Here is a 21,955-nt window from a genome sequence, read left to right as displayed (position 1 = left end):
CACTATAAAGTACTTGCCTTTTATTTGTCCTTTGAATCAAAGTTAGGGCATTACATTAGGGCTTGTTCCTTCCAGATCCACCAGAGATTAATAAATAAATTTATCCAAAAAGACTGTGAGGTCTGATAGGAATGAATGAAAGGATTGCTTTAGGATGATCCAAAAGTGATTGGAAGCAGGATTTTGAGATGAAGAGACCTGAAGATAGTGAGTGTACGTGGAGGCAAAGAAATGTTTTTGTGACCATTTTAAGATCCTCGCTTTAAGTTGCATCGCACAGGGAGATCAGCTCAGTGCTTTGTGACCACCTAGAGGGGTGGGGTAGGGAGGGTGGGAGGGAGACGCAAGAGGGAGGGGATATGGGGATATATGTATATGTATAGCTGATTCACTTTGTTATACAGGAGAAACTAACACACCATTGTAAAGCAATTATACTCCAATAAATATGTTAAAAAATATATATATATATCCTAGCTTTATTCCCAGGTTAGTGAATCCTGAAAAACATGGGTCTCACCAAATGGATAGGAGCAGTGGTTAGTACTTATCAACAAATATTTATGGAAATACTTACTGAAGCAACTAATATTTATGGAAGTGCTTATTAAATACTTAATGTTCGTGGGTTGCTGATTCTGTGTGAGGCATTGTTCCAAGTACTTTAAGTGCATGAACTCCTTCGACCCTCCTACCAACCCCAGGAGGCAGAGTCATTATTGTCCCTACACTGCAGACAGAAAACTGAAGCATGGAGAAAGTAAGAAACTTGCCCAAGGACAGTGGGCTATTAAGACGTCAAGATGGGATCCACACATATGCAGCCGGGCTCAGTCTGCACTCGCCACTACCCAACAGCAGATGTGCCATCAGGTCAAAGCAATTACTTGTTCTGACAGAAATCATGTATCACCCACAAAACGTAATTTTGTTCTACTTACATTCATTAATTTCACATCCCCAGATTGGTGCTTTATAAACCCTTTTGGCAGCACAGCCAGTGAATTCTAAAAGCCCTCCCAAAAAGGTCAGAAGAGCAGCTTTGAAGAGCCAGGACTACTAATACTTGGTCCTTCCACGTGGCCCAAAGTGGTCACTGTCATTCCAGAGGCCCAGACCTCAGGCTGGTGGCTACACCCACATCTGAGATGCCCCGAACCCCAGGCATACGGCTGCGGTATGAGGTTTGTCCCGTGAAATTTGCTACTTTGCCTAAAAATGGTTGTGGATGGCTTAAGGAGCTGAGCCTGAGTAGGCACATCAGATAAAACGGTAACAGAAGAAAGGTAGAGAGGACCCTCCAGAAAGTGCCAGTGAGCACTGAGGACCTGAGCTTCTGACTCTCCCCGGGTAGGCAATTCCCATCTGTTACTGAGTTCCCTATTAAAAAACTAAAACAAACAAACAAAAAAGACTAAAGCAAAACAATCTCCTGCCTGCAGCAAATTCACTTAATATCTCCTTATATGTAAATATTATGATAAATAAGAAATTATAAGAATTACTTTAGTTGATCAAATAATAATATTGATGACTAATAATAATAAAAGTGGTAAACAAGTTCCCTTTCTCATTAGGCCCAGGTATTAGGCTTTCTTAAATAGCTCCTTTCTTATTTTCTTGCATTGTAAGGGACAGGCTTAAAATACAGTATAGTGGCTCAAGCTTGTTACAAGAGGTATAGCATGGTACCTGAGATATGGATCTGCTCCTTTCCAGCTGTGTAGCTCAGATGTTCTTGGAGCTTTCATTCCTCTATCTAAAGAAGGCATATCAGTATCTGCCCCACAGATGGTTACAGAGGGTTAAAAGAGTAAGTAGATAAAGGGCTTGACACAGTGTCTGACACATGATAAGTAAAGAATTAATGTTACCATGTGTTATTATTTGAGGGTAATTTATCTATAATATAACCTTGTGGCATAAATCATGAAGCCCCAATCTATTTGTAAAACAAACACAAAATTACTACTAATCGTGTTTGATGACTATCTATACTCAACCTCTAACTTTAGATAAATACTTGGGCATCAATATGCTTTCTTTCCATATCAGCATGCCTCCAAAAAGAAGAACAATATATATTGTTGTGACAGTTTTATGTCAATCTGAAAAACTGAACGCCTCATTCAATTTTTCTCTCTGAATCAATTCATGGATATCTTGAGCAATATAGAAATAATACCTTAATATTACTTTTATAGATTTAGAACACATATTCTTCTATAAAGCATTTGCATGACAACTCTGTGAGGAAAGAATGGTCACTATAATTGTTCCTATCTTACAAGTCTAGAAAAGAGGCACAAATGGACCAAGTACTTTTCCCAGAGTCATGTCACTATACTTAGTAGCTGTGTGGAACTAGAATTCAGGTCTCCTCATACGGGGACCACAGGATTCCTGACTTCCGCCTTTACTAGGTTGAAGGTTAGAATTCTTCTGACCTCAGGCTAGGATTCTTACCAGTACTTATGAGCCCACCCAGAAATGGATGAGGCAAGAGAGTCCTTCAAAAGGCCTTCTCAGTTAACGTGGCTGAATTACCAACTTTTGTCTATTTAGGGGTAGGTTGACCCTTTGATAAGCTACACATTTTCTTGTGAAATGACTATCAACACTGGGACTGTAACTGCTGCTATGACTATGATATCATTTTTACCATTAGGTGGTGCTAAGAGAAGTTTAAAGAAAATCGTCCCAAAAGTTATCGAAGCAGTGAATCACAGGATTTGAATGGGGTTTACCATATGATAGAGTCTATGCGTCTCTCCCAGACAGAAGCACACCCAACCCATCATCAAAGAGTAAAGCATCTTCCAAAACAACCCCATTCATTCAGTTAATTATACTTCTGCCAAGATACGTAACCTTTCTAATCATAACTTCAACTACAGATGAAGGATTCTAAGATTCTATTTAGGGAAATGAATTATTTCACTTTGTAGCTTGCTGCAAATCCCATTTTTGGTTTTTATCAATATATATTTCAACAGGATCTATCAGACTGGAAGACACTAAATGCCTATTAAAATGTATCAGTCCTAATAAATCATATTATTAATTATTATGGTTACAATGAGAACTTCAAGAGACTAGTCACAACAAGCATCATCTTCCCACGAATAAATGTGTTATGTAACATACACTTTATGAAGTTGTGTGCCTTAGGGCTAAATGCATCACTTTAGCGGGTTTTCATTTCCTGATATCAATGATATCCTGCAAATCAAAAGTCAGCTCCCAGCCCTGGAGTTCCATGAAAATGAATGAACAAGCCATGAGCTCTGCAAATCTACTAACATTGTTTTTCTTTCATAACACTTGTAATTTTGTTGTTGCTGTTCAGTATCTACCTCTACCACCAGAAGGAGACTGGGTAAGAGATTTTCTTGAAGTTCAACATACTATATCCTCCAACACCAAAATCTCTGTCTCTCTCTGTCTCTGTATATATATACAGAAATAAATGAATCAAAATCATAGAATAGTTCTCTTTTGCTTATTCAGTTTACTCACAAAACGAGGCAAGTATGTAAGTTTCAGGATGAATTTTCACCACTTCAGCAGCTAGATTCTAGAACTTGATTTCATTTTGCCCCCTTCTTAATCTAGCTCTTGTAATCCCCAAATAAAGCAGCCCCTGATGGCTTAAAATAAAAAGTTTGGCCATTTCTGCAAGAAGTTTTTCATCTATTTTAAAGCAAGTTATGTTTTTGGGAGGCATCTTATCAAGATTTCAGATTCTCTGCTAGTATTTCTGTTGCAAATACAGTGGCTCAGGAAGAAGTGATATGGGGAAAATATCACAATCACTGCTTGGGCAATGTTTTCGTTGAGGAAAAGGCAAACAAATATGGTAGAGTTTATTTCAGAGGGCAACATATTGAGTCACGGAACGTGTCTACACACAGCGAGGAATAAACTATTGATTAATAGATGCAGGCTGGGCAAACAGGGTAAACAAATCCATGAAGTACAAGTACAGTTCACTGAGTTTTTATTACGTAATGCAAAGGGAACTCAGTTTCGTTGTTTAAAGTTGTTCATGTTTTAACAAGTTGTTTTGGTGCCATTTAGACACAGTGCTACTCTACTATGTTTAGCACAGAAATAAGTAAATGGGGACTTGCTGGAAAGATTTGGACAACAAAAGTAAGTATCTCTCTTATCACCTCTTCCTCTATGGTCTGCTGAAAATCAGATTTAATCATCAGAATCACACACATTGTTGCAAGTGTGCTACGCAATCTTGCCCCTCATGTGTCCCAGTGTTTGGCACAAGATAACAAACTCCCGAAGTGAAATAAGTAAATATACCTACATGATGGCAGGAGGTACACAAGTCATGAACCAGAAATGTAAAGATTCACCAAACCAGTTCAAGTTTAAAAGGTCAGGGCCATTTAACCAAAGAGCAGAGGGATCAATCAGCTCCCTCAGCCAGCCGGTCTTTAGCACAACTTCCGAGACGTCAAGGAGCTGCCATTATGCTGCTCTCCATTACTGGAACATGGATGTGTTGTCCCTTTCACACTGTCCTGATGCCCAAAGTGCAAAGTATAACATCGTGAGCAACACCAGAGCAAGAAGCACCTTTGGGTCACTGAGCTCGATCTAGCTTCTCCCAAAGAAAAAGTGAGTCTCCCAAAGCTCCCACTGATCCTCATACCCCAGTGCTACCAGCCTCCACTGACCCTCCCTCCTGTCTTGCCAGTGGCCGGGCAGGAAGCACGTTCACAGTGTATATGCCAGGCACATCGACAAGGTTGCTTCTTAGTCTTAAGATATGCCAAATGGAAAGAAGAATTACGTAGTTTACGACTAACAGGCTATAATAAGCAGCAAGTATTTTTTCCCGTTTTCAAGGAAATGAAGCAAGGCGATGCTACCGTTTTCTCAAAGTCTCCATTTGATTGTGTCTGTGATTAGTCCATTTAGAGATTTATGGCTCACAGGCAGAGTGATCAGTTTTATGGATAGGCCAGACTCAGTAGATGATTGCTGCATCTGCATGATTCAATAGTCTCCATGAAATTCTGACTGGTCTGCAATGGTGTCTAAAATTGTTATCCATAAAATTAGTATTTTGGGTTGAAGTATATCGAATGAAAAAAAGGGTATACTTGAGAGAGGAAAGTAGAGCAGAACGAAATAATTACTCATATTAGCTAGCTCTGGAGAGCAGAGAAAGGTCTGAGAACATGTGAGAACTAGGGTTCATGGTAGAAAGTAACAAAGAGAAGGAAACATGAATATTCCCTTACTTTAAAATGAATCATTTAGGCAGAATGGTTCGTTCTGCCTAAAGAATGGCATGGACTTTATCATAAACAATCAATAAATATTTATCAAAAACCTACAATAGGGCTTCCCTGGTGGCGCAGTGGTTGAGAGTCCGCCTGCCGATGCAGGGGACACGGGTTCGTGCTATGGTCCGGGAAGATCCCACATGCCGCGGAGCGGCTGGGCCCATGAGCCATGGCCGCTGAACCTGCGCGTCCAGCGCCTGTGCTCCGCAGCGGGAGAGGCCACAACAGTGAGAGGCCCGCGTACCGCAAAAACCAAAAACAAAAACAGAAAAACCTATAATAATAGACATCCATTGTTTTTATCTGTCCAGTATCTTTCTTCCTTTGGGGATCTGTTCTCCTCTCACCATATGGATCTGGTGAACTGCCAATCACAGTTCCCTGCCTCTTTCTTGGCTGTTATGGGCTGAATCCTCAAAATTCATGTTGAAGGCCTAACCGCCAGTACCTCAGAATGTGACTGTATTTGGAGAAAACGTCTTTAAAGAGATGGTTAAGTTAAATGAGGTCATTAGGGTAAAGGCAGGAAAAGGAGCGGGCAGTAAGCCTGGTGTTGAAGGGACAGTGAAGGGCGGGACTTGGCTTGAGCAGAGAGTTAGGTTGGGGGACAACAGGAGACCAGGGAGAAATGTAGGGACCTCAGCCTGTGGCAGGCCGTGAATGCCACCCGGAGGAGTTTGGAGGAGTGAAGTGGTTAAGAAAGCAGACTCCAGACTCATACTGACTATGTGAAGATACCATTTGTTAGATGTGTGATACTGAAAATTTTACTTAATTTCTCTACACTTGAGATAAATAGGAATAATAATGATATCTCCCTCATGGAGACATTGTGAGGACTAAATGAATTAATATACATATGTGTATATGTAAGTATATAGTTTTAAAACAAAATATATTATTAACATATATTTTACATAGATATTGTATGAATAGGTAAAATATATACTAATATAAAATATATGTAATATATATATATATTGGGATTACTCCTCTTTATTTTTAACTCAACAATATAGTGTGAATATTTTTCTATGCCAATAAATGTAGCTCTCCATTATTTTTTTTTAAAGATTTTGTTGTTGTTGATATGGACCATTTTTAAAGTCTTTATTTAATTTGTTACAATACTCCTTCTGTTTTATGTTTTGGTTTTTCGGCTGCAAGGCATGTGGGATCTTAACTCCCTGACCAGGGACTGAACCCACACCCCCTGCACTGGAAGGCAAAGTCTTAACCAGTGGACGGTCAGGGAAGTCCCTCCATCACTTTTACCCCTACTTCCCATCACTTTTAAGGTCTTCATAGTTTTCCACAGATAAACATGCCACGACTTGCTCACACTTGAATTGCACAGTACTCTAGTATGTAAAAATTGTTCATGAACAGGAAAAGTATGGAAAATTATGTAGCTTCACTAAATTTACATTTTTTTTTGCTTATCTGTATTTTCTATTCTTTTCATGTTGAATGTGGCTCACTAGCATAATAAAAGGGAAAGGGAAAAGGAATTTAAAAATGCATGTTTGATCATTTTTAAAATCTGATTTCTATTTTCCTTCTCATGGGTGGCCAAAAAACGTAACAGGATACAGGAAAGAAAGAGAAGAACATTTCTGTGACCTTTCATGCCTGAAAACAGAATCACGCTTGATAAACAGAATCTACCTCCACTGACCACTATTCATGCTCTCTAATGGCCAAATATGGCTGAGGGCCTTGGAGAAAGTAGCAGAATTAAGAGTACTGAAAGTGACATCTGAGATTCTAGGCTCAGAGGCATTGAAGGAGTGAAAAAGCCAGAAAGACAGTGATTATAAAGTGGTAAATTAGTTTAAAGTCTCAAAGATGGATGCAGTTGTCTGTGATGCGAGTTACTAATCAATCAGCAAGGCTACACAGGCGGGAGGCAGAAGGTGCAGAGAAAGGAAGGTCATGGATTTGATGAGATCAAAGAGCTGTGATGATGAAAGGGTCATTGGTGTGGACATCAAAACTGATAAGAATGATAGCAGATCTGAAGTCTCCAGGAGAAGTTAACCAAGGTGATGATTTTCTTATTGAATATTCTGAATGATCAGGATGTTGAGAGATGGGAGTAAGGAGGACTGGCAGAGAGACACCAACAAATCCCTCCCAACTCCAGAGATTAAGGTTTTAGTAGAACACCCAGCTTCATTGTTCTTAGGGATTAACAAAGTTACCACTTTGTGAGGAAAATGGAAGGTGGAGTTAACAAGGGTTTAGAGAAATGCAAACATGTGCGAAGAAGAAGGAGTGGAGAGAAGTACGGGAATAAAGAGGTAGAAGGAGAAGGACCAGGCCACCAGATGGGATCTGAATCTTAGTGGTAACTGAATTCAACAGGGATGAGAAACATGAGGGAACTTTATGTTTCCAGCAATGCCACTCTGCTGAGGTATATCTGGGTGATGCCATGTCATACTGCCTTGTACTTTCCTATGTCTCCAACTCCTCTTCTCTTCTTGGAGCCCAAATGGCTTATGTTAATGAGTCTATACATTTGAAGACAAGCCAAATACTGAAAATGTGCGGGTTATTTGGTCTCTCAAGCTTCTGTATTGGTTATGAATTCTTTATGTCACATGCCACGCTCTTGTTAACATTTGGGTGTGTGACTTCTGATCTAGTTAAAAATCTATCCCCAGCTCGAGTCAGAGCATCAGATGGCTAGTTACCTGGGCCTCACTGTTTAGTCCGTAGACAAACTGCCCAATAGACTTGTTTTATTTCTGAAAGAGATGGAGGAAAAGATCACTCTGGCTATAGTCTCAATAATGGACTGGATGAACTGAGTGGGAATTTGAATGCGCTTCCAGAAATTCTACCAATTAGAAATTCATTGGGTTTGCAAGCTTCTTTTATAAAAATGCAAATACATCTAAGAGGCTTATGACTGGGGTGAGGGTGTAATTTAGTCTGAATTAGTTCCATCAACTTACTTGCTGCTATTACCTAGCTGAAGTCAGTCATACTAAAAAGATGAGAGTTTTACTTGGGGAAAGAATGTTTTGCACAAAGGATATAATCATGTGTGGGACAGAGGTGGAAGACTTTGGAAAGATATAAGCATGAAGGAGCATTCAGAGGACACATAGCGGGGGTGTCAGCATTAGAGAGCACAGAGAATAAGCAAACTCTGGTCTGCTGTGAAAGTTTGACTGATTGCCTCGTAGAGGTAAGTCCCCAGTTTCCTTTAACACTGGGAATCTCATTTCTCACATTCTTGTTTGAAGGAGTACATTCCTTACAGCAGAGGAGAGGAAAAAATGAAACCAATAAAAATCCTCAAATGGTATTAAGCATTGACAATTTCCATGTTGCTTTGTTTAAATTCAAGCTAGGCTATTTGCTTCCCTGACAATACTTCACTGATATCATATGATAAACAGAATTTTTTAGACCTAGAATTTTAAAAACAATCATCAGTTCCATGTGAGATAAAAGCTATTATTGGTCAATATTTTAAAATAAGTTCAATTATGTTATTTAAAGATATATTTTATATTTGGTTGTAAATATCTATAATTTTTTAAAGTCTACACTTGTTTCAATACAACAGAATGTGTAAATCCTATTTATCATTTTCCTTTTCTTTTTTTATGTACTCACATTACTAAAAAGATGAGGCCAGAGATCCTAAAATGTTCAAAATGCTATCTTTGAGTACGAGTCTGGGTACATTTCAAATTTCATGTAAAAGCCAGTGCTCAGAACTAAGATAAAACTACTGGAAAGAATGAGTAATAGCCAAAACTTTGGCACACTCCTAACCAGGGCTTCTTGGATATCATAAAGGAGAACAAAAACAACAACCCAAGTAAAACAGTTTCTGTGATGTTTTGTTTTGTACTTATATTTCAAATATAGGGGAAAAAAACTTTTTATCAAAAAAAAACAAACAATAAAAAGCAACAAAAACCATTAGCAAAAAGTTTGGGCCAATGAAAACATTTGATTTCAAACACCAAAGCATTAAATGGCAAGATAAAAATAAACCTTTGTGCTAGCCAGTAAAAATTCCATGGATTTGTGCCTTTCAATGTGAGTCCCAAGTCTAATGGCAGGTACACTCCGTGTGGTTGGGGAACGGAACAGACTGTCTTAGTCTGACACTCTGTCTTCAAACGCTCCCATATATATCTGGCCCAAACTCTGCTTGTCCTGCCACACTTGCAAGGTCCCACTCAGATTTATCAGGATGATCATCCCTCCTTTCATAGCATCCTTGTCTCTACCTACTGCTCAAGATAAAGCCTGGGAGAGCGCGTCTGTATGGGAAAAAGGCACGGTGGAATTGATCACTGCCAAATGTCTTATTTTTATAGATAAAAAAACTGAAGCACAACCAGGCTTTAAATCTTGCTCTGAATTATACATTGTTTAAGCTTCAGAGCTAAAACCTGTCAGGTATTCTTCTCTGAAATGGTTAGGAGATACTTCTCCATGCATCTTTCACATTTTTGCATCGTTTGCAAACAGAGGCACTGACAATCTGTTCTGAACTATCTTTTCAAAGATATTTATGCAGCAGATAGCCTTGAAAGATAGAGATGGTGTCTCGCTCCAGAGCAAAGAGAAGTTTTTGTCCAGTATAACAAAAATAATGTGTCTCTCTGAGGCAAAGGGCAGGCATACTCACTGACCATTAGGAACATTCAAACTCCCTAAGGTCAGAGTTCTGCTCTGGAAATGCAAACCACTTAGTATACAAGTGTCACCTCATAGCCCTCTTCACTTGCCCTGCTGGAGCTGGGATTCAGTGAACCAGTGTCAATGCTGATAATCTGTCTGCTGCTATCGCTACAAACAATAAAGTCATTTGTCTCTGACCCAGGAGTCTCCTGTCTTCTGCCAGCTCCCATGAAACTGTGGCAGGCAGACTTGTGAGCTTGGAAGTAGGTGAAATCTCAGACTCCTCACAGTTTTTGACAGAAACATAAAACTGTAGTGATAATCATATGAAGAGAGAAAATATTGAAAGGCCTGTTAATGGACTTTTCAAATCTAGGATCATCCAGTTACCATTTTGGAGGTAACATAATACATATATATTGTAATATGCTTCATTCTTCAAATAAAATTATACACACACATAGACATACCTGTAGCTACACTTTATTTTTTAAATTAAATCTGTGAAATGGGTCTCACTCTACTCACTATATAGATTAAAAAACAAAAACAAAAACCAACAAACCCCAAATTTAACTCACACAGCTAATAGGCGGTAGAGCTAAAAATCTATGGTTTCAAAATTTGTGTTTTGCCTGTCTTTAAATGAAACACAGCTCAAAACAGTATGGGCCACTTCGGCTTTAAATAAAATGGCTAAAGTATATAGTATTATGTTTAGTTTTACTATCTTTTTAATAACACCTTGCTTTATAAAATAACTTTAGGTACTGGCATGATGCTATCTAATCTGTATTCAATATTAAACATTCAGCATTCACAACAAATAACGTGTTTTTTAATCTTGTGAATACTGATTTTATAGTGTATACTGTATATTCATTGCCAGAGTCTCTAACATAAGCTATTGTTTATAAAGCTTATATCAGAAAACAATGTTGTAGACATATTGCTTTAAAGCTACACATCTAAGAAAATTATCTTCAGCTACAGAAAGATAACATTACAGGAGAAATAATTCAATTAGAAAGGCTGTATATTCCATGAAATTACCTTGTTAGTCACAGAGATAAATAGAAAATTACAAACTAGACAGAGTGGGGAAAGGACTACATGTGTCTGGAACTTACAGATGTTCCTGAGAAAAAAAAATGTTTAAGGCAAAAAAGACAGAAAAAAAACTTTTTAACTTTATGGAAGCAAAATATAAACTTAGGTAAGAGTTGTTCGGGGAATTTTTTTAAACTGGTAATCCATTTCTGGCTACAAACAGATTTTCATTATTATGATTCTATTCTGCTAACTCCAGTGCTAATCAATCATTTTGAAATGTAAACAGCAACAAAGAAAAACATACTTTAAAAGTATGTAAGTTCTGGTCAAAACATAAACAAACGTTTTTCAAATTGCCTTAATTAAAGGATTTCTAGATACTTATTAATAATGCATTAATGGGAATATTTTACTTGCTTCTCACGAAAACATTACTTATTTTTTTTATAAAATAAAAAACTATCCAACTAAAGTTTACAAAAACAAAACAAAGAGATTAGGGAGTCAGATACACCTGTCATATAAAATGATAACTGCAGAACCAGGTTTATACAGCTATTATTTATTTTAAACAAGTATCTTAAATTGAAAGATTAATTGCTGATTTATATTTATTTTATTTTAATCCTTGGTAAGTGACAATAGAAGACTGTAGTCTTTATAATGGGATATGTCAATGTGGTTAATGTTTGATGTAGAAGCAGAAACCCCATGGAAAAGCTGATGGGTTAAGATACCAGTTTTCTGATTCAACTCAGACACAAATTAATTTTTAAAAACATAATTTAAATTATGTGGATTTAAATTTTAATTATATAGTGCAATACTTTCTAGGGGCATAACTATTAAACATTAAGTGGGTTTTAAACTAGAAATGTGAGGAACTCTTTCACTGATGGGTTTTCAAGTAGGCTATAATTTCATCTATGAAGACTCATATGCCATCTGATGTGTTTTTTACACTCTGGGGTTCTACGAGGAAGTGAGATGGTAATTTTTGTCCCAAATTTCTAAAGTTGTCAAGACAAATTGAGAGAACTTCAGAAAGAAGAAACAAAATTGTTAAGATCAGAATCACTTAACATAAAGAAATACATTTTTTTAAAACCTCAAGTTTTGTATAATTAAGAAGTACTATAATAACTGTTTTAAATATGAAGCAGCAATTATTTTGAAGACAAATACATAGGAAGAAAAGGAATATTCATCTAGAAAGTTAGAAGGCAAATCTAAAAGAAAGAATATCAATGCTTTGTGTTATTCCTTATTATCAAGGTCCTCCCATTGGCAAAACCTTGTGGATTCTGGAAGATTTGTGATAGTGGAATTGATAAACCAAGGAGCTTAGTATGCTGATCTGAGAGCTCCTTAGTCGGTGTCTGCTGAGGAAGCCTATATATCTCACAGGTTTACGCATAAGGAAGCAAATGAAAGATTACCTGGAAATCTTCTAATTAGTTGACATAATCCTTCCCTTCTGCAAAGCTGATGTTGTATTTCTGGTAATATGTTTACCTGAAAGGAATAAAAACGATTCTAGTGAGTTAGGCATTCTCTGCTAAAGCAAAGAAAATACAAACAGCCTACAGGGTACAGATGTGAAGCATTGTCTACACCATCCACCTCTTACTTTCAAATCTCTGTAAGTCAACATTAAAATCCAAAATAATAGAGTGGTTTATTTGATAACATAAAATAAAAACGTGCCCTTAGAAATGTTCAAAATATTGGGGAATACTTGTTAAAACCTTGATATATTTCAAAGCCATGAAATTTGCTAGAGAAAAATTTATGTCATTATGGCAAGTAGAGTAACACTACTCACTCGATAGTTGCACATTTTGCTTTGGCAAAAACTAGTACTAAACATTCCTCAAAGTCAACTACACTGCCAAGTTCCAAAGGCCCTCAGTGATTTGAATCACGGACATCTAGTGGTAATTCAATGCTAAACATGTTAGCATTTATAGTTTTCACTTCATACTGAAGGGTATTTACTGCTTTCGAGTATAAAACCCAGTCACCACAAAACTATATTTTAACAAAAATTTGTTCTTAGAAAGCTTCATAAATATTGTCATAAACTCAAACATATCTTACAATTTTTAAAGAAAAGATACAAGCAAGCTTAATTCCCTCCTCTTCTGAATTGACAGATTAGCTATTCTCAGCTAAATCCCCCAAATAATGCCAAACATGGTAACGCCTCGTTAAAACCAACAGAAAGAGTCAGTGTAAATCAGCTTGAAAATCAGATTCATTTTTGAGCAATTATTGATTACTTTCAAATTAATTCACTCTACCCTAAAAACATATTAGAGTTTCTTTACTGTGGCCGGCTGGCCTGACTGGATAAAAAGAACTCAGCTGCAGCTGGAGAAAAGAGAGAGAACCAGAGACATGGGCTGTAGTCCCACTTCTGGCATGTAACAAAATCAGAACCTTGAGCCCGTCACTTTACTTCTTTTCAATTTCTCCATTTGTAAAATAGAGCCTTGGGTCTCTAAATACCACTTCTGCTCTAAGCTTTGATCAATTCAATAATTCAGTCATAAGCTGTAGTTTTTAAAAAAGGATTCATTTAAAGTGCTTTGAAACAGTTCATCGTTTAAAAGTTCTCTAACCCTTGCAATTTTGTTAACTCTATCCGTTTATTCAGCAAACTGTAAACTTCAGCCCAGGTCATGCATAAATAAAGCCCAGGCTTCAGCAGAATCCGCTCTTGTGAATATGAGAATTGAGAAAAGTGTATAGTACACTTTAGATTTTAGGAATGTCTACATTTCTCAAATTCAAAAGTGATCAATTTTAGAGTCTAAATGTAGGAAAAGAAGAAGGGCTTTCATAAACTCCTGAAGTTTTCAGTTCAGTCTAAGACAGGCTGGAGGGAGGGACAGAGCATGATTGCAAAGGTCTGGGGAACCCATCCTAGAGGCTTGGGGGTTTTGCTGTTATTGTTAACACACAAAGAACCTTTCTAAATTAGATTGTGAAAAGGTTTAAAAGTCAATAAACTTGAACCATTTTCCTCCACTTAAGGAAAAAAATCACTCATTTGCTATTGACTAAATAGAATCTTTAACGATAGAAGGGCCAAGAAAAAGAAGCAGCATTAGGTAAGCAGTAGTGAAGGCTGTGTATGGACACAGGTCCTATTGAAAACCTTCTCCCACTTCTTGAAGGGCTCAGAGTAAATGTGCCGGCCTTGCAGACGTTTAGAGCATCCCTGGTATGCCGTCCTGACCTCTACAAACTGAAAGGACTAGCAGAGCCCTGGTTAAATGGATAACAGTAACTGAACTAACGGGCCAGAAGAATGTGTGTAAATGCTGCAAAGACAGAGTACAGCTCGCACAGATTTCAGATACAAGGGTAGTTGTTGTGTCATATCAGAGAGATGACTTTTCACATGAGACCTTGGGTCACAACGATGAACTGACTCAGGGTCAACAAAGCATTTGCTTCAAAAAACCAGAGTCAAGCCAAAGGAAGCAACTGCTCTCACTTTCCCATCTCCTACCCAATAACCTCTTCCACTGCTCTTTCCTCCAAAGCACATCCTTGGAATTCACAGAGTGGAAGAAGATGACCTGGCCATGGTGACACGTGACACTAGAAATATCGTCTCTGTTCTACTCTGGAACTGAGCACCAAGCTAAGCACTTAAACTAAATAACTTGGCACAAAAAAATAAACACATACAAGGCTATGGGTCCTACCGCTGTGCTAAATCAACTTTATTACACATATTAACTTTCTTAATTAACTTTTTAATTGTTAAACCTAATAATGTTCTTCAATATCCTAGTGCTTTTTCTTATTTTTATGTACATCATAAAATATATAAGATTTGCATCATTATCAAGTGGAACATAAAGAAGTTTTCACTGGGATTAGCTGACTTCTATACGATGAGCTCCTCCAGCTTAATACTGCAATAATTATTTTTAATAGAATTTAAGTTCACAGCAAAATTGAACAGAAGGTACAGAGATTTCCCATATACCCACTCCCCCCGACCCACACACAGCCTCCCCCATTATCAACATCTCCCCCAGAGTGGTACATCTGTTACAATTGATGAAGCTACACTGTCACATCATTACCACCCCAACAGTCATTTTTAATATATACCGATTTTGTACTGGGTTTGAATGCTTTATATGTGTGTGTGTGTGCGTGCAAGTGTGCGCATGTATATTTTATATAGACAGCTGTTTTTCTTGGCACAGAAGCTTCTGTATCTTTGAAAGGATTAGAATGCATATAAAAAATGATAATGACATTTGGGCCCTAGAATATTTCTGAGATCAAACTGGGAGAAAGGAAATGTGCATTTAAAAATATTTTAGTCCTACTCTGTGGTAATCTAAATTGTTTTCATTACATACCATCAGAAGCAAAAGTTAAAAAAAAAAATCATTCTTATTTTGAGACATATTTCATTAATAAGAGCAACAGTATGATGTTAATTATAAACATTCAGAAAGTGTTTATAACTCAAAAAAACTAAAACTACAGTAATACCATTAACTCATTAAGGAAAGTAGACATTTGAGATGAGCTATTTACATAAAGTGTAAGAAAGCACCCAGGGAAAAAAATTTTTTTTGGTCACTCATGAACATTGAGAGTGACACACATGTCACATTGTGTCTTAGGGAACTGTCCTTTTTCTTCATTAGATCTGTACAGATGTTCACATCTTTTATCAAAAATCAGACCTTCTCTGAAAGCTGTTCAGTGTCATCCATAATGAAGAGAATTAATGGCAAGAAGGGAACCAGCTAATGAAAGAAAAAAGTCTTATTATCATCCATGTCTCTCCCAGGTAATTATCACTCCATCACGGTCACCTGAAAATGTCCTAGCACACTGTAAAATAAGAGCCATTTCAGTAGTTCTCAGTGCTCCAAGTACTAAAAACAGCATCCCAGATTCAGGGACTGCTAATCCTACACACATTCAGAACTAAAAACGAATTTCTCTGCTCTTGAAATACCAGGACCTGTTAGAGGTGAGACAGAGCCCCACTTACTAAACTTAGTGTGACCTTGCTTCACTTTCAGCATCACACAGACCAATACAGTTTTAAATTCCTGTTACTTTCCTCCTGGCTAGAGAGACTCCTGGTCATTCATCATCTATAACAGACCTTAAGATCATTTTCATTAAGCACTTAAATTCCAAAGCTCTGAAGAGGTGAGTAATCCTCATCTGAGCAGGTGCCCTTTCTTTGTTCATTCTAAGGTCATTAACAATCCTAACACATACCCAACAAATCTGAAGCAATTTCTGTTTTGAATATTTATGTTTACATAAATAAGTCATGGTTCACGAAACTTCAAATTATTCATGCTCCAAAGTGATAGTTATCTAAATGTATCATTTAGAATTTGTGTATTCTTTAAGAATATTCATTAGAATAGGTTTTAAGTGCAGCAGCTAAATATTTATTTAGAAAGGCTCTATAGTGATATGGTTAAGAACACAGAATTTAAAGTCAGACTTCCAGAGTTTGAATCCTAGATGCTTCATTTATTAGCTAGGAGGACTTAAGTAATTTTCTTAAATCTCTCTGTGCTTCAGTCTCTTCATATGTAAAGAACGTATATAAACAAATATGTAAGCACTTAGAATTGTTCTCAGGAGGAGGCCTTGGCAAGAGATTGGAAGGTGGGAGTAGAGAGAGGCTGAATACTTATCTTCCTGGCTTCCTGTCTACAGGGCTATGATTTGGCAATGGCTACATTCCCCTATGTTTATAGCTCCTTTCCACAGATCCCTCTTTCTTGGCTCCGGCTCTTATTTGGTTTTGCTATACAATTCCTTCTATTGTACGCACCTTTCTTCAGACCAAGGGTGGTAAAACCTTATGATGTTGCTGGTCCCTGGGTGCCTCTAATCTTTTTTGTTTCTCTTATCCTGCCAAAAGCTCTGTAAATAGCTCTTTCATTAGTTTCTCTTCAGTTAAATCCTTTGGAGTATGGCATTTGTTTCCTGCTGGGAGGTTGACTGATACACACAGCAAATATTGTCGACTTTATCCTGTAGCTGATGGGAAGCCATGCAAGATTTTAAGCACAGGAGTAACCCGGTTAATTCATCATTTTCTAGTTTTCACTCTGATAACTGAGAGCCCGATGGATTTCAGGAGCAAAACACTTGCTTCAGAAAAATCAGTGAGGAGGATTCAGCAATGGTCCTGGTTATACATGGTGACTGTCTGACCAGGATAAAGGTAGTAAGAACGAAGAGTAGGTAAGATATTTGAGAACTATTTAGAAGTTAAATTCCGTAGTATTCATGATTGATAGAATGCAGATGACAAGAGAGAGGAAGGGCTCAAAGGTGAAGGCCAGATTTCTATCTTAGGAAGTGACAGAGTGGTTAATCACGCTCATGAACGGCAGAGCAATTCTGCAGAGCTTCTAAATGCAAGCACAGATGTGAGTTTACCAGGGAAAATAATGAATTCATTTTCTCTACATTGAGTCTGAGGTCCTATGTGACGTCTAAGTGGAGATGCTCAGTGGGTAGTTACACACGCAAGCCTGAAGCATGGGAAACTGCTTTGAACTTTAGATGTAGATTTGGGAGTCATCAATTACAAATGGTAGGTGAAACGTTAGGGGTGGTGCTGGGGAACAGAGGCATTTAAAGAATGGACAGAGAAAAGGTGGCTCTGAAGGACACAGAAAGGATGGCCAAAGATGTACAAGAAGAAGCGAAAGAATGTGCTCAGTCTAAAGGTCAAGGGAGGAAAGAGTTAGAAGGAAGAAGGAGTGATCACAACTGTCAATTGCAGAAATATCAAATGATCACGGTAGCTACTATAGTACTCTTTTACTATTGAAAAATAGCTATTGGTTTTGACACTTTTCTCACAGATTTGTTAAAGTTACCAAAAATAGAGCATATGCAAATTTTCCAGCACGGTGACTAGCACATTGTAGGCATCTGATAATTTTTAGTTAATTTTTCTAGAAGCATTTGTAAAAGTTTACACATGATAGTAGATATAGGATGTCAATTTTAAAAGTTAATAAAAACTATATAAATTTGTTATAATTCAGGATATCAATTTAAGTTTGAAAAGTCAAAATAGGGATCTAGTAAATAAAATTTTTACTACTTTGGATGAACAGGTGGCCAGGGTAAGCAACACTCCATGGGCTATGTATTTCAAGGTCAAGTTTTGGGTCCCACTAGCTAAAACTGGATCCTTATTGGTAGCAGCTGAAGTTGAAGGGGATCTTATCAAACCCAAATGGTGAAAATTTATGGTAAAGTGTATAACGCATGGCCATTGAAACTTTCTCCAAAGATTCAATGGTTCCAGTTTTTCAATACTTTTTTTTTTTCAACATTATGGACCAGGAAGTACTGGTGTTAATGTTCATAGATCTGATAAAATCTGTGCACATTTTGAAAAAGAATGTTTACCTTTTGATGCAAACCTAACTGGCACATGTCTTCCCTGGATATGCAAGGTTTTCCACCAGCTTTCCCAGAAGACAGGCAAACGAGCAGATCCCAAGAGCCCAAATCACCTAATAGCAAAAGAGTATGGAAAAACAAACAATTTCTTATCAGATTTTTAAAGGCACCATTTACTTCTTCAGATTAAAGAATGTAATTATTTAAATCCTAAAACACAAGTAACAATGATTCTGAATATACTTAAAAGCATATATTCAAAGTAACTAAAATTCACCTTTTCTAATTAAGCAGAAATAACACTTTAATATTGTATCCTAGGGAAAATCCAATTATCTTAAGTTATATCATAAAATTCCTTTAAAAGACTAAAATTAGAATGTTTCAAATCACTAATTTTATAAATTTATAAAATCTTAATTGGAGATTGGGAGGAAAGAAAATTATAAAGTCTTTTACGAGATGAGAGAGTTATAACGATATGAACTCAAAACATCGAACATTTTGTTCTGGGCCTCCGTATTACCATTACTTTTCATAGATCTTGAAAACCAAAAACGCTCTTAAGGGGCTTCCCTGGTGGTGCAGTGGTTAAGAATCCACCTGTCAATGCAGGGGACACGGGTTCGAGCCCTGGTCTGGGAAGATCCCACATGCCGTGGAGCAACTAAGCCCCGTGCGCCACGACTACTGAGCCTGCGCTCTAGAGCCCATGCTCCGCAACAAGAGAAGCCACTGCAATGAGAAGCCCGCACACCACAACGAAGAGTAGCCTCCGCTCGCCGCAACTAGAGAAAAGCCCGCACGCAGCAACGAAGACCCAACGCAGCCAAAAGTAAATAACTTAAATAAATAAATTTTTAAAAATGCTCTTGTAAGTTTTCTTACAAAGAAAAAGTTATGTTAGGTAGAAAATAAAATTTAATGAAAAATTTAAGATAGGTTTAGTCTAAAAGGAATTTGTGTTCTAGTTATAGACAGAGTTGACTCTAAAATACAGAGTATAACACAGACTAAAGAAATGATATTTCATCTATTTCACCAAGAACAAAGTTCTTTGTCAATAAATCATAGTTACTTGCCAAAATAATCTCAGCAGAGTATATTCTTGCATAAGTAATTGAATACTTAAAAATTAACATTTATGTGGCTATATATGGGTTTATTTTCCCTTACTCTTTTTTTTTTTTTTTTTTGCGGTACGCAGGCCTCTCACCGTTGTGGCCTCTCCCGTTGCGGACCACAGGCTCCGGACGCGCAGGTTCAGCAGCCATGGCTCACGGGCCCAGCCGCTCCGTGGCATGTGTGATCTTCTTGGACCGGGGCACGAACCCGTGTCCCCTGCATCGGCAGGCGGACTCTTAACCACTGTGCCACCAAGGAAGCCCCCTTATTCTTTCTGATCTATTTACATAAATTTGTATCAGCTTACCTTGCATATAACTGATGCTTTAGAAATATTTGTTAAATGCATGAATGAATAACTAGCTAATGATAGGGTAGTAAACACATTACTTCAGAAACAATATAGAAATATCTATCTCAAGAAAAAAAAAAACAGAAAAAGAACACTAAGTAATATATAAAAGAATTGGTACTACCTGGGAAACGTTCTCCATTTTGGACGGAAATCCGGTTTAGAAAATGAAGCAATTGCTGTACACATGGCATCTTTTGTTGATCAATACTAAGATAAATGTTCCTTCAAGTAACTATCTATGCCAGACCTCACAAGTCAGTTCCTGCGTTATTAGTGGCTTCAAAAAGCTAGAAAATATCCAATGCCTCCAAATTCTATCTTTTAAAAATTTCCTAGAATTTCTCACTTGAGAGCATAATGCTTTCAAAGAAGAATTATACAGGAAAAAAAAAGTTGATGAGGAAGAATATCTATGACAATTAGGAATGAAATTTCACTCTGCACTAATCAAGTCCTTTTCCATTTGACAAGTCCTGTGCTGTCTGAGCTATTGGTCCCTCTATAGTTGTCCTGTTGCTGGAAGGGAAACCTCTCTGTCAAACAAAAGGATCCAGACAACTGAACTCAAGTTAACTGAGCTCTTGTCCTAGAGCTTCTCTGTTTGCTTGATGTATCTCAAGATGCTGGAAGATAGCACAATAGTTCAAAAGAACAAGGAGAAATGATGTTGTTGATTGGGAGTTGGGAGAGCACTCACCCAGGTAATAGCCATCAGGTCTTAGGTGTCAAGGGTCTACCCTGTCCCATGCACTCTCACTTTGAAGGAAACTACAAGCAGATTCCAATGGCCAAAACCTAATACTCTATGATGATTCCAATACTTTATTTTAAATGTGCACCTGGCATTTTCAGCCAAAACCTCTGACATGGATTCAAAAGGGAAAACACAGAGACTATTTTCATTCGATATTACTTCTAGCCCAGGAAACACTAAAGCCCTAGAGGAAACTTCCTGTTATAATATACACAACTAAATATTTTCAGAAGATAAGAATATGCAGAGAAAGAGGAATTTCATATTATGGACTGCATTGTTTGGGAGTTAAAAAACAGTACGTTTTATATTCCTCTAAGTCTGAAGCATGCCCCCCTTCACTACCCAAGGCATACACACAATTTCTAGAATTGATAGAAAGAAATACATATTTAAGCCATAAATGTTTGAAACTGGAGACACATTTAAATAATTCAAAGTATTCAGTTTATTAAGAACCTCCTCTGAGCTGAACACTGTACTAGAAATATGAAAGTAAATAGCAAAACAAAAGGGCAGACAGTCACTGCCCTTAGCAGCTATAAGGAATCTAAACATCAAAAAGAATTTAGGCTAACTTATAAAGCATCACACAATTTCTTGATATTCATAAGGTTACCCCTCATCTCTCAAAAATATTTAATTAATATTTTAAGTGAAAAGTTAATATTTCAAAAATACCATAGAGCACATCAATTTCCTCTTAAAATGAAGTAAAGTATAACCAAAAATTTTCAGCGATCTCTTCATATCCTTCTTGCCTAATTCTTGCTACCACGGTCTGAAAAAAATGCTGGTTGTTTCCACTCAAAATTCCTACTGTTACCCTTGCTGAATTCTACATCAAACTTCCAAATCTCTATTTCCTAGTTCAATTTTCTAGTTAAAGTAGACCTTTTCAATTTCTCTTCATTTCTATATAGAAATCTACTCCCTTGCCTGATTCCCACAGCCCTTTTTTAAAGAAAAAAGCTTTATTTGTTTTATGAGTGGTGCTATGAATTCAAGCTTGGTTTAAAAAACTCCCAAAACCATACTGAAATCTAGAAACTGGGCAGAGAGCAAAGCATACTCAGTAGTGAAGTAAATAACATTCAGAAGTCAACCTTGGAACATCTGGGATACAAATCTGTTCCTCAACAAGATTACAGATTACTATATACTGTGAAGCTTTGGGGCCACGCTCAACAACCTAAAAGCATGAGTGTTTAGTGGACGATGCGTACAGCAGAGACTGCAGACTGCGGGCACACGGGGTGT

The 21,955-nt window shown here is 37.3% G+C and overlaps 1 protein-coding gene across 1 annotated transcript in view; it reads right to left on the bottom strand.

Moving 5' to 3' along the window:
• The window catches only part of CPED1 (cadherin like and PC-esterase domain containing 1), a 290,822-nt gene that overhangs the window by 207,511 nt on the left and 61,356 nt on the right, over window positions 1-21,955 (bottom strand). Inside the window, exons 3-4 of the mRNA XM_065883571.1 lie at window positions 18,468-18,574; window positions 12,461-12,536 (exon numbers count right to left, since the gene is read on the bottom strand). Of these exons, the coding sequence (XP_065739643.1) occupies window positions 12,461-12,536; window positions 18,468-18,574 (183 nt within the window). The remainder of the gene's footprint in view (window positions 1-12,460; window positions 12,537-18,467; window positions 18,575-21,955) is intronic.

Source organism: Phocoena phocoena, chromosome 9 (assembly GCF_963924675.1).
Source record: "Phocoena phocoena chromosome 9, mPhoPho1.1, whole genome shotgun sequence".
Taxonomy (NCBI): domain Eukaryota; kingdom Metazoa; phylum Chordata; class Mammalia; order Artiodactyla; family Phocoenidae; genus Phocoena; species Phocoena phocoena.
The sequence above is the reverse complement of the archived record's forward strand: the minus strand, read 5'-3'. Positions and strand labels throughout refer to the sequence as shown.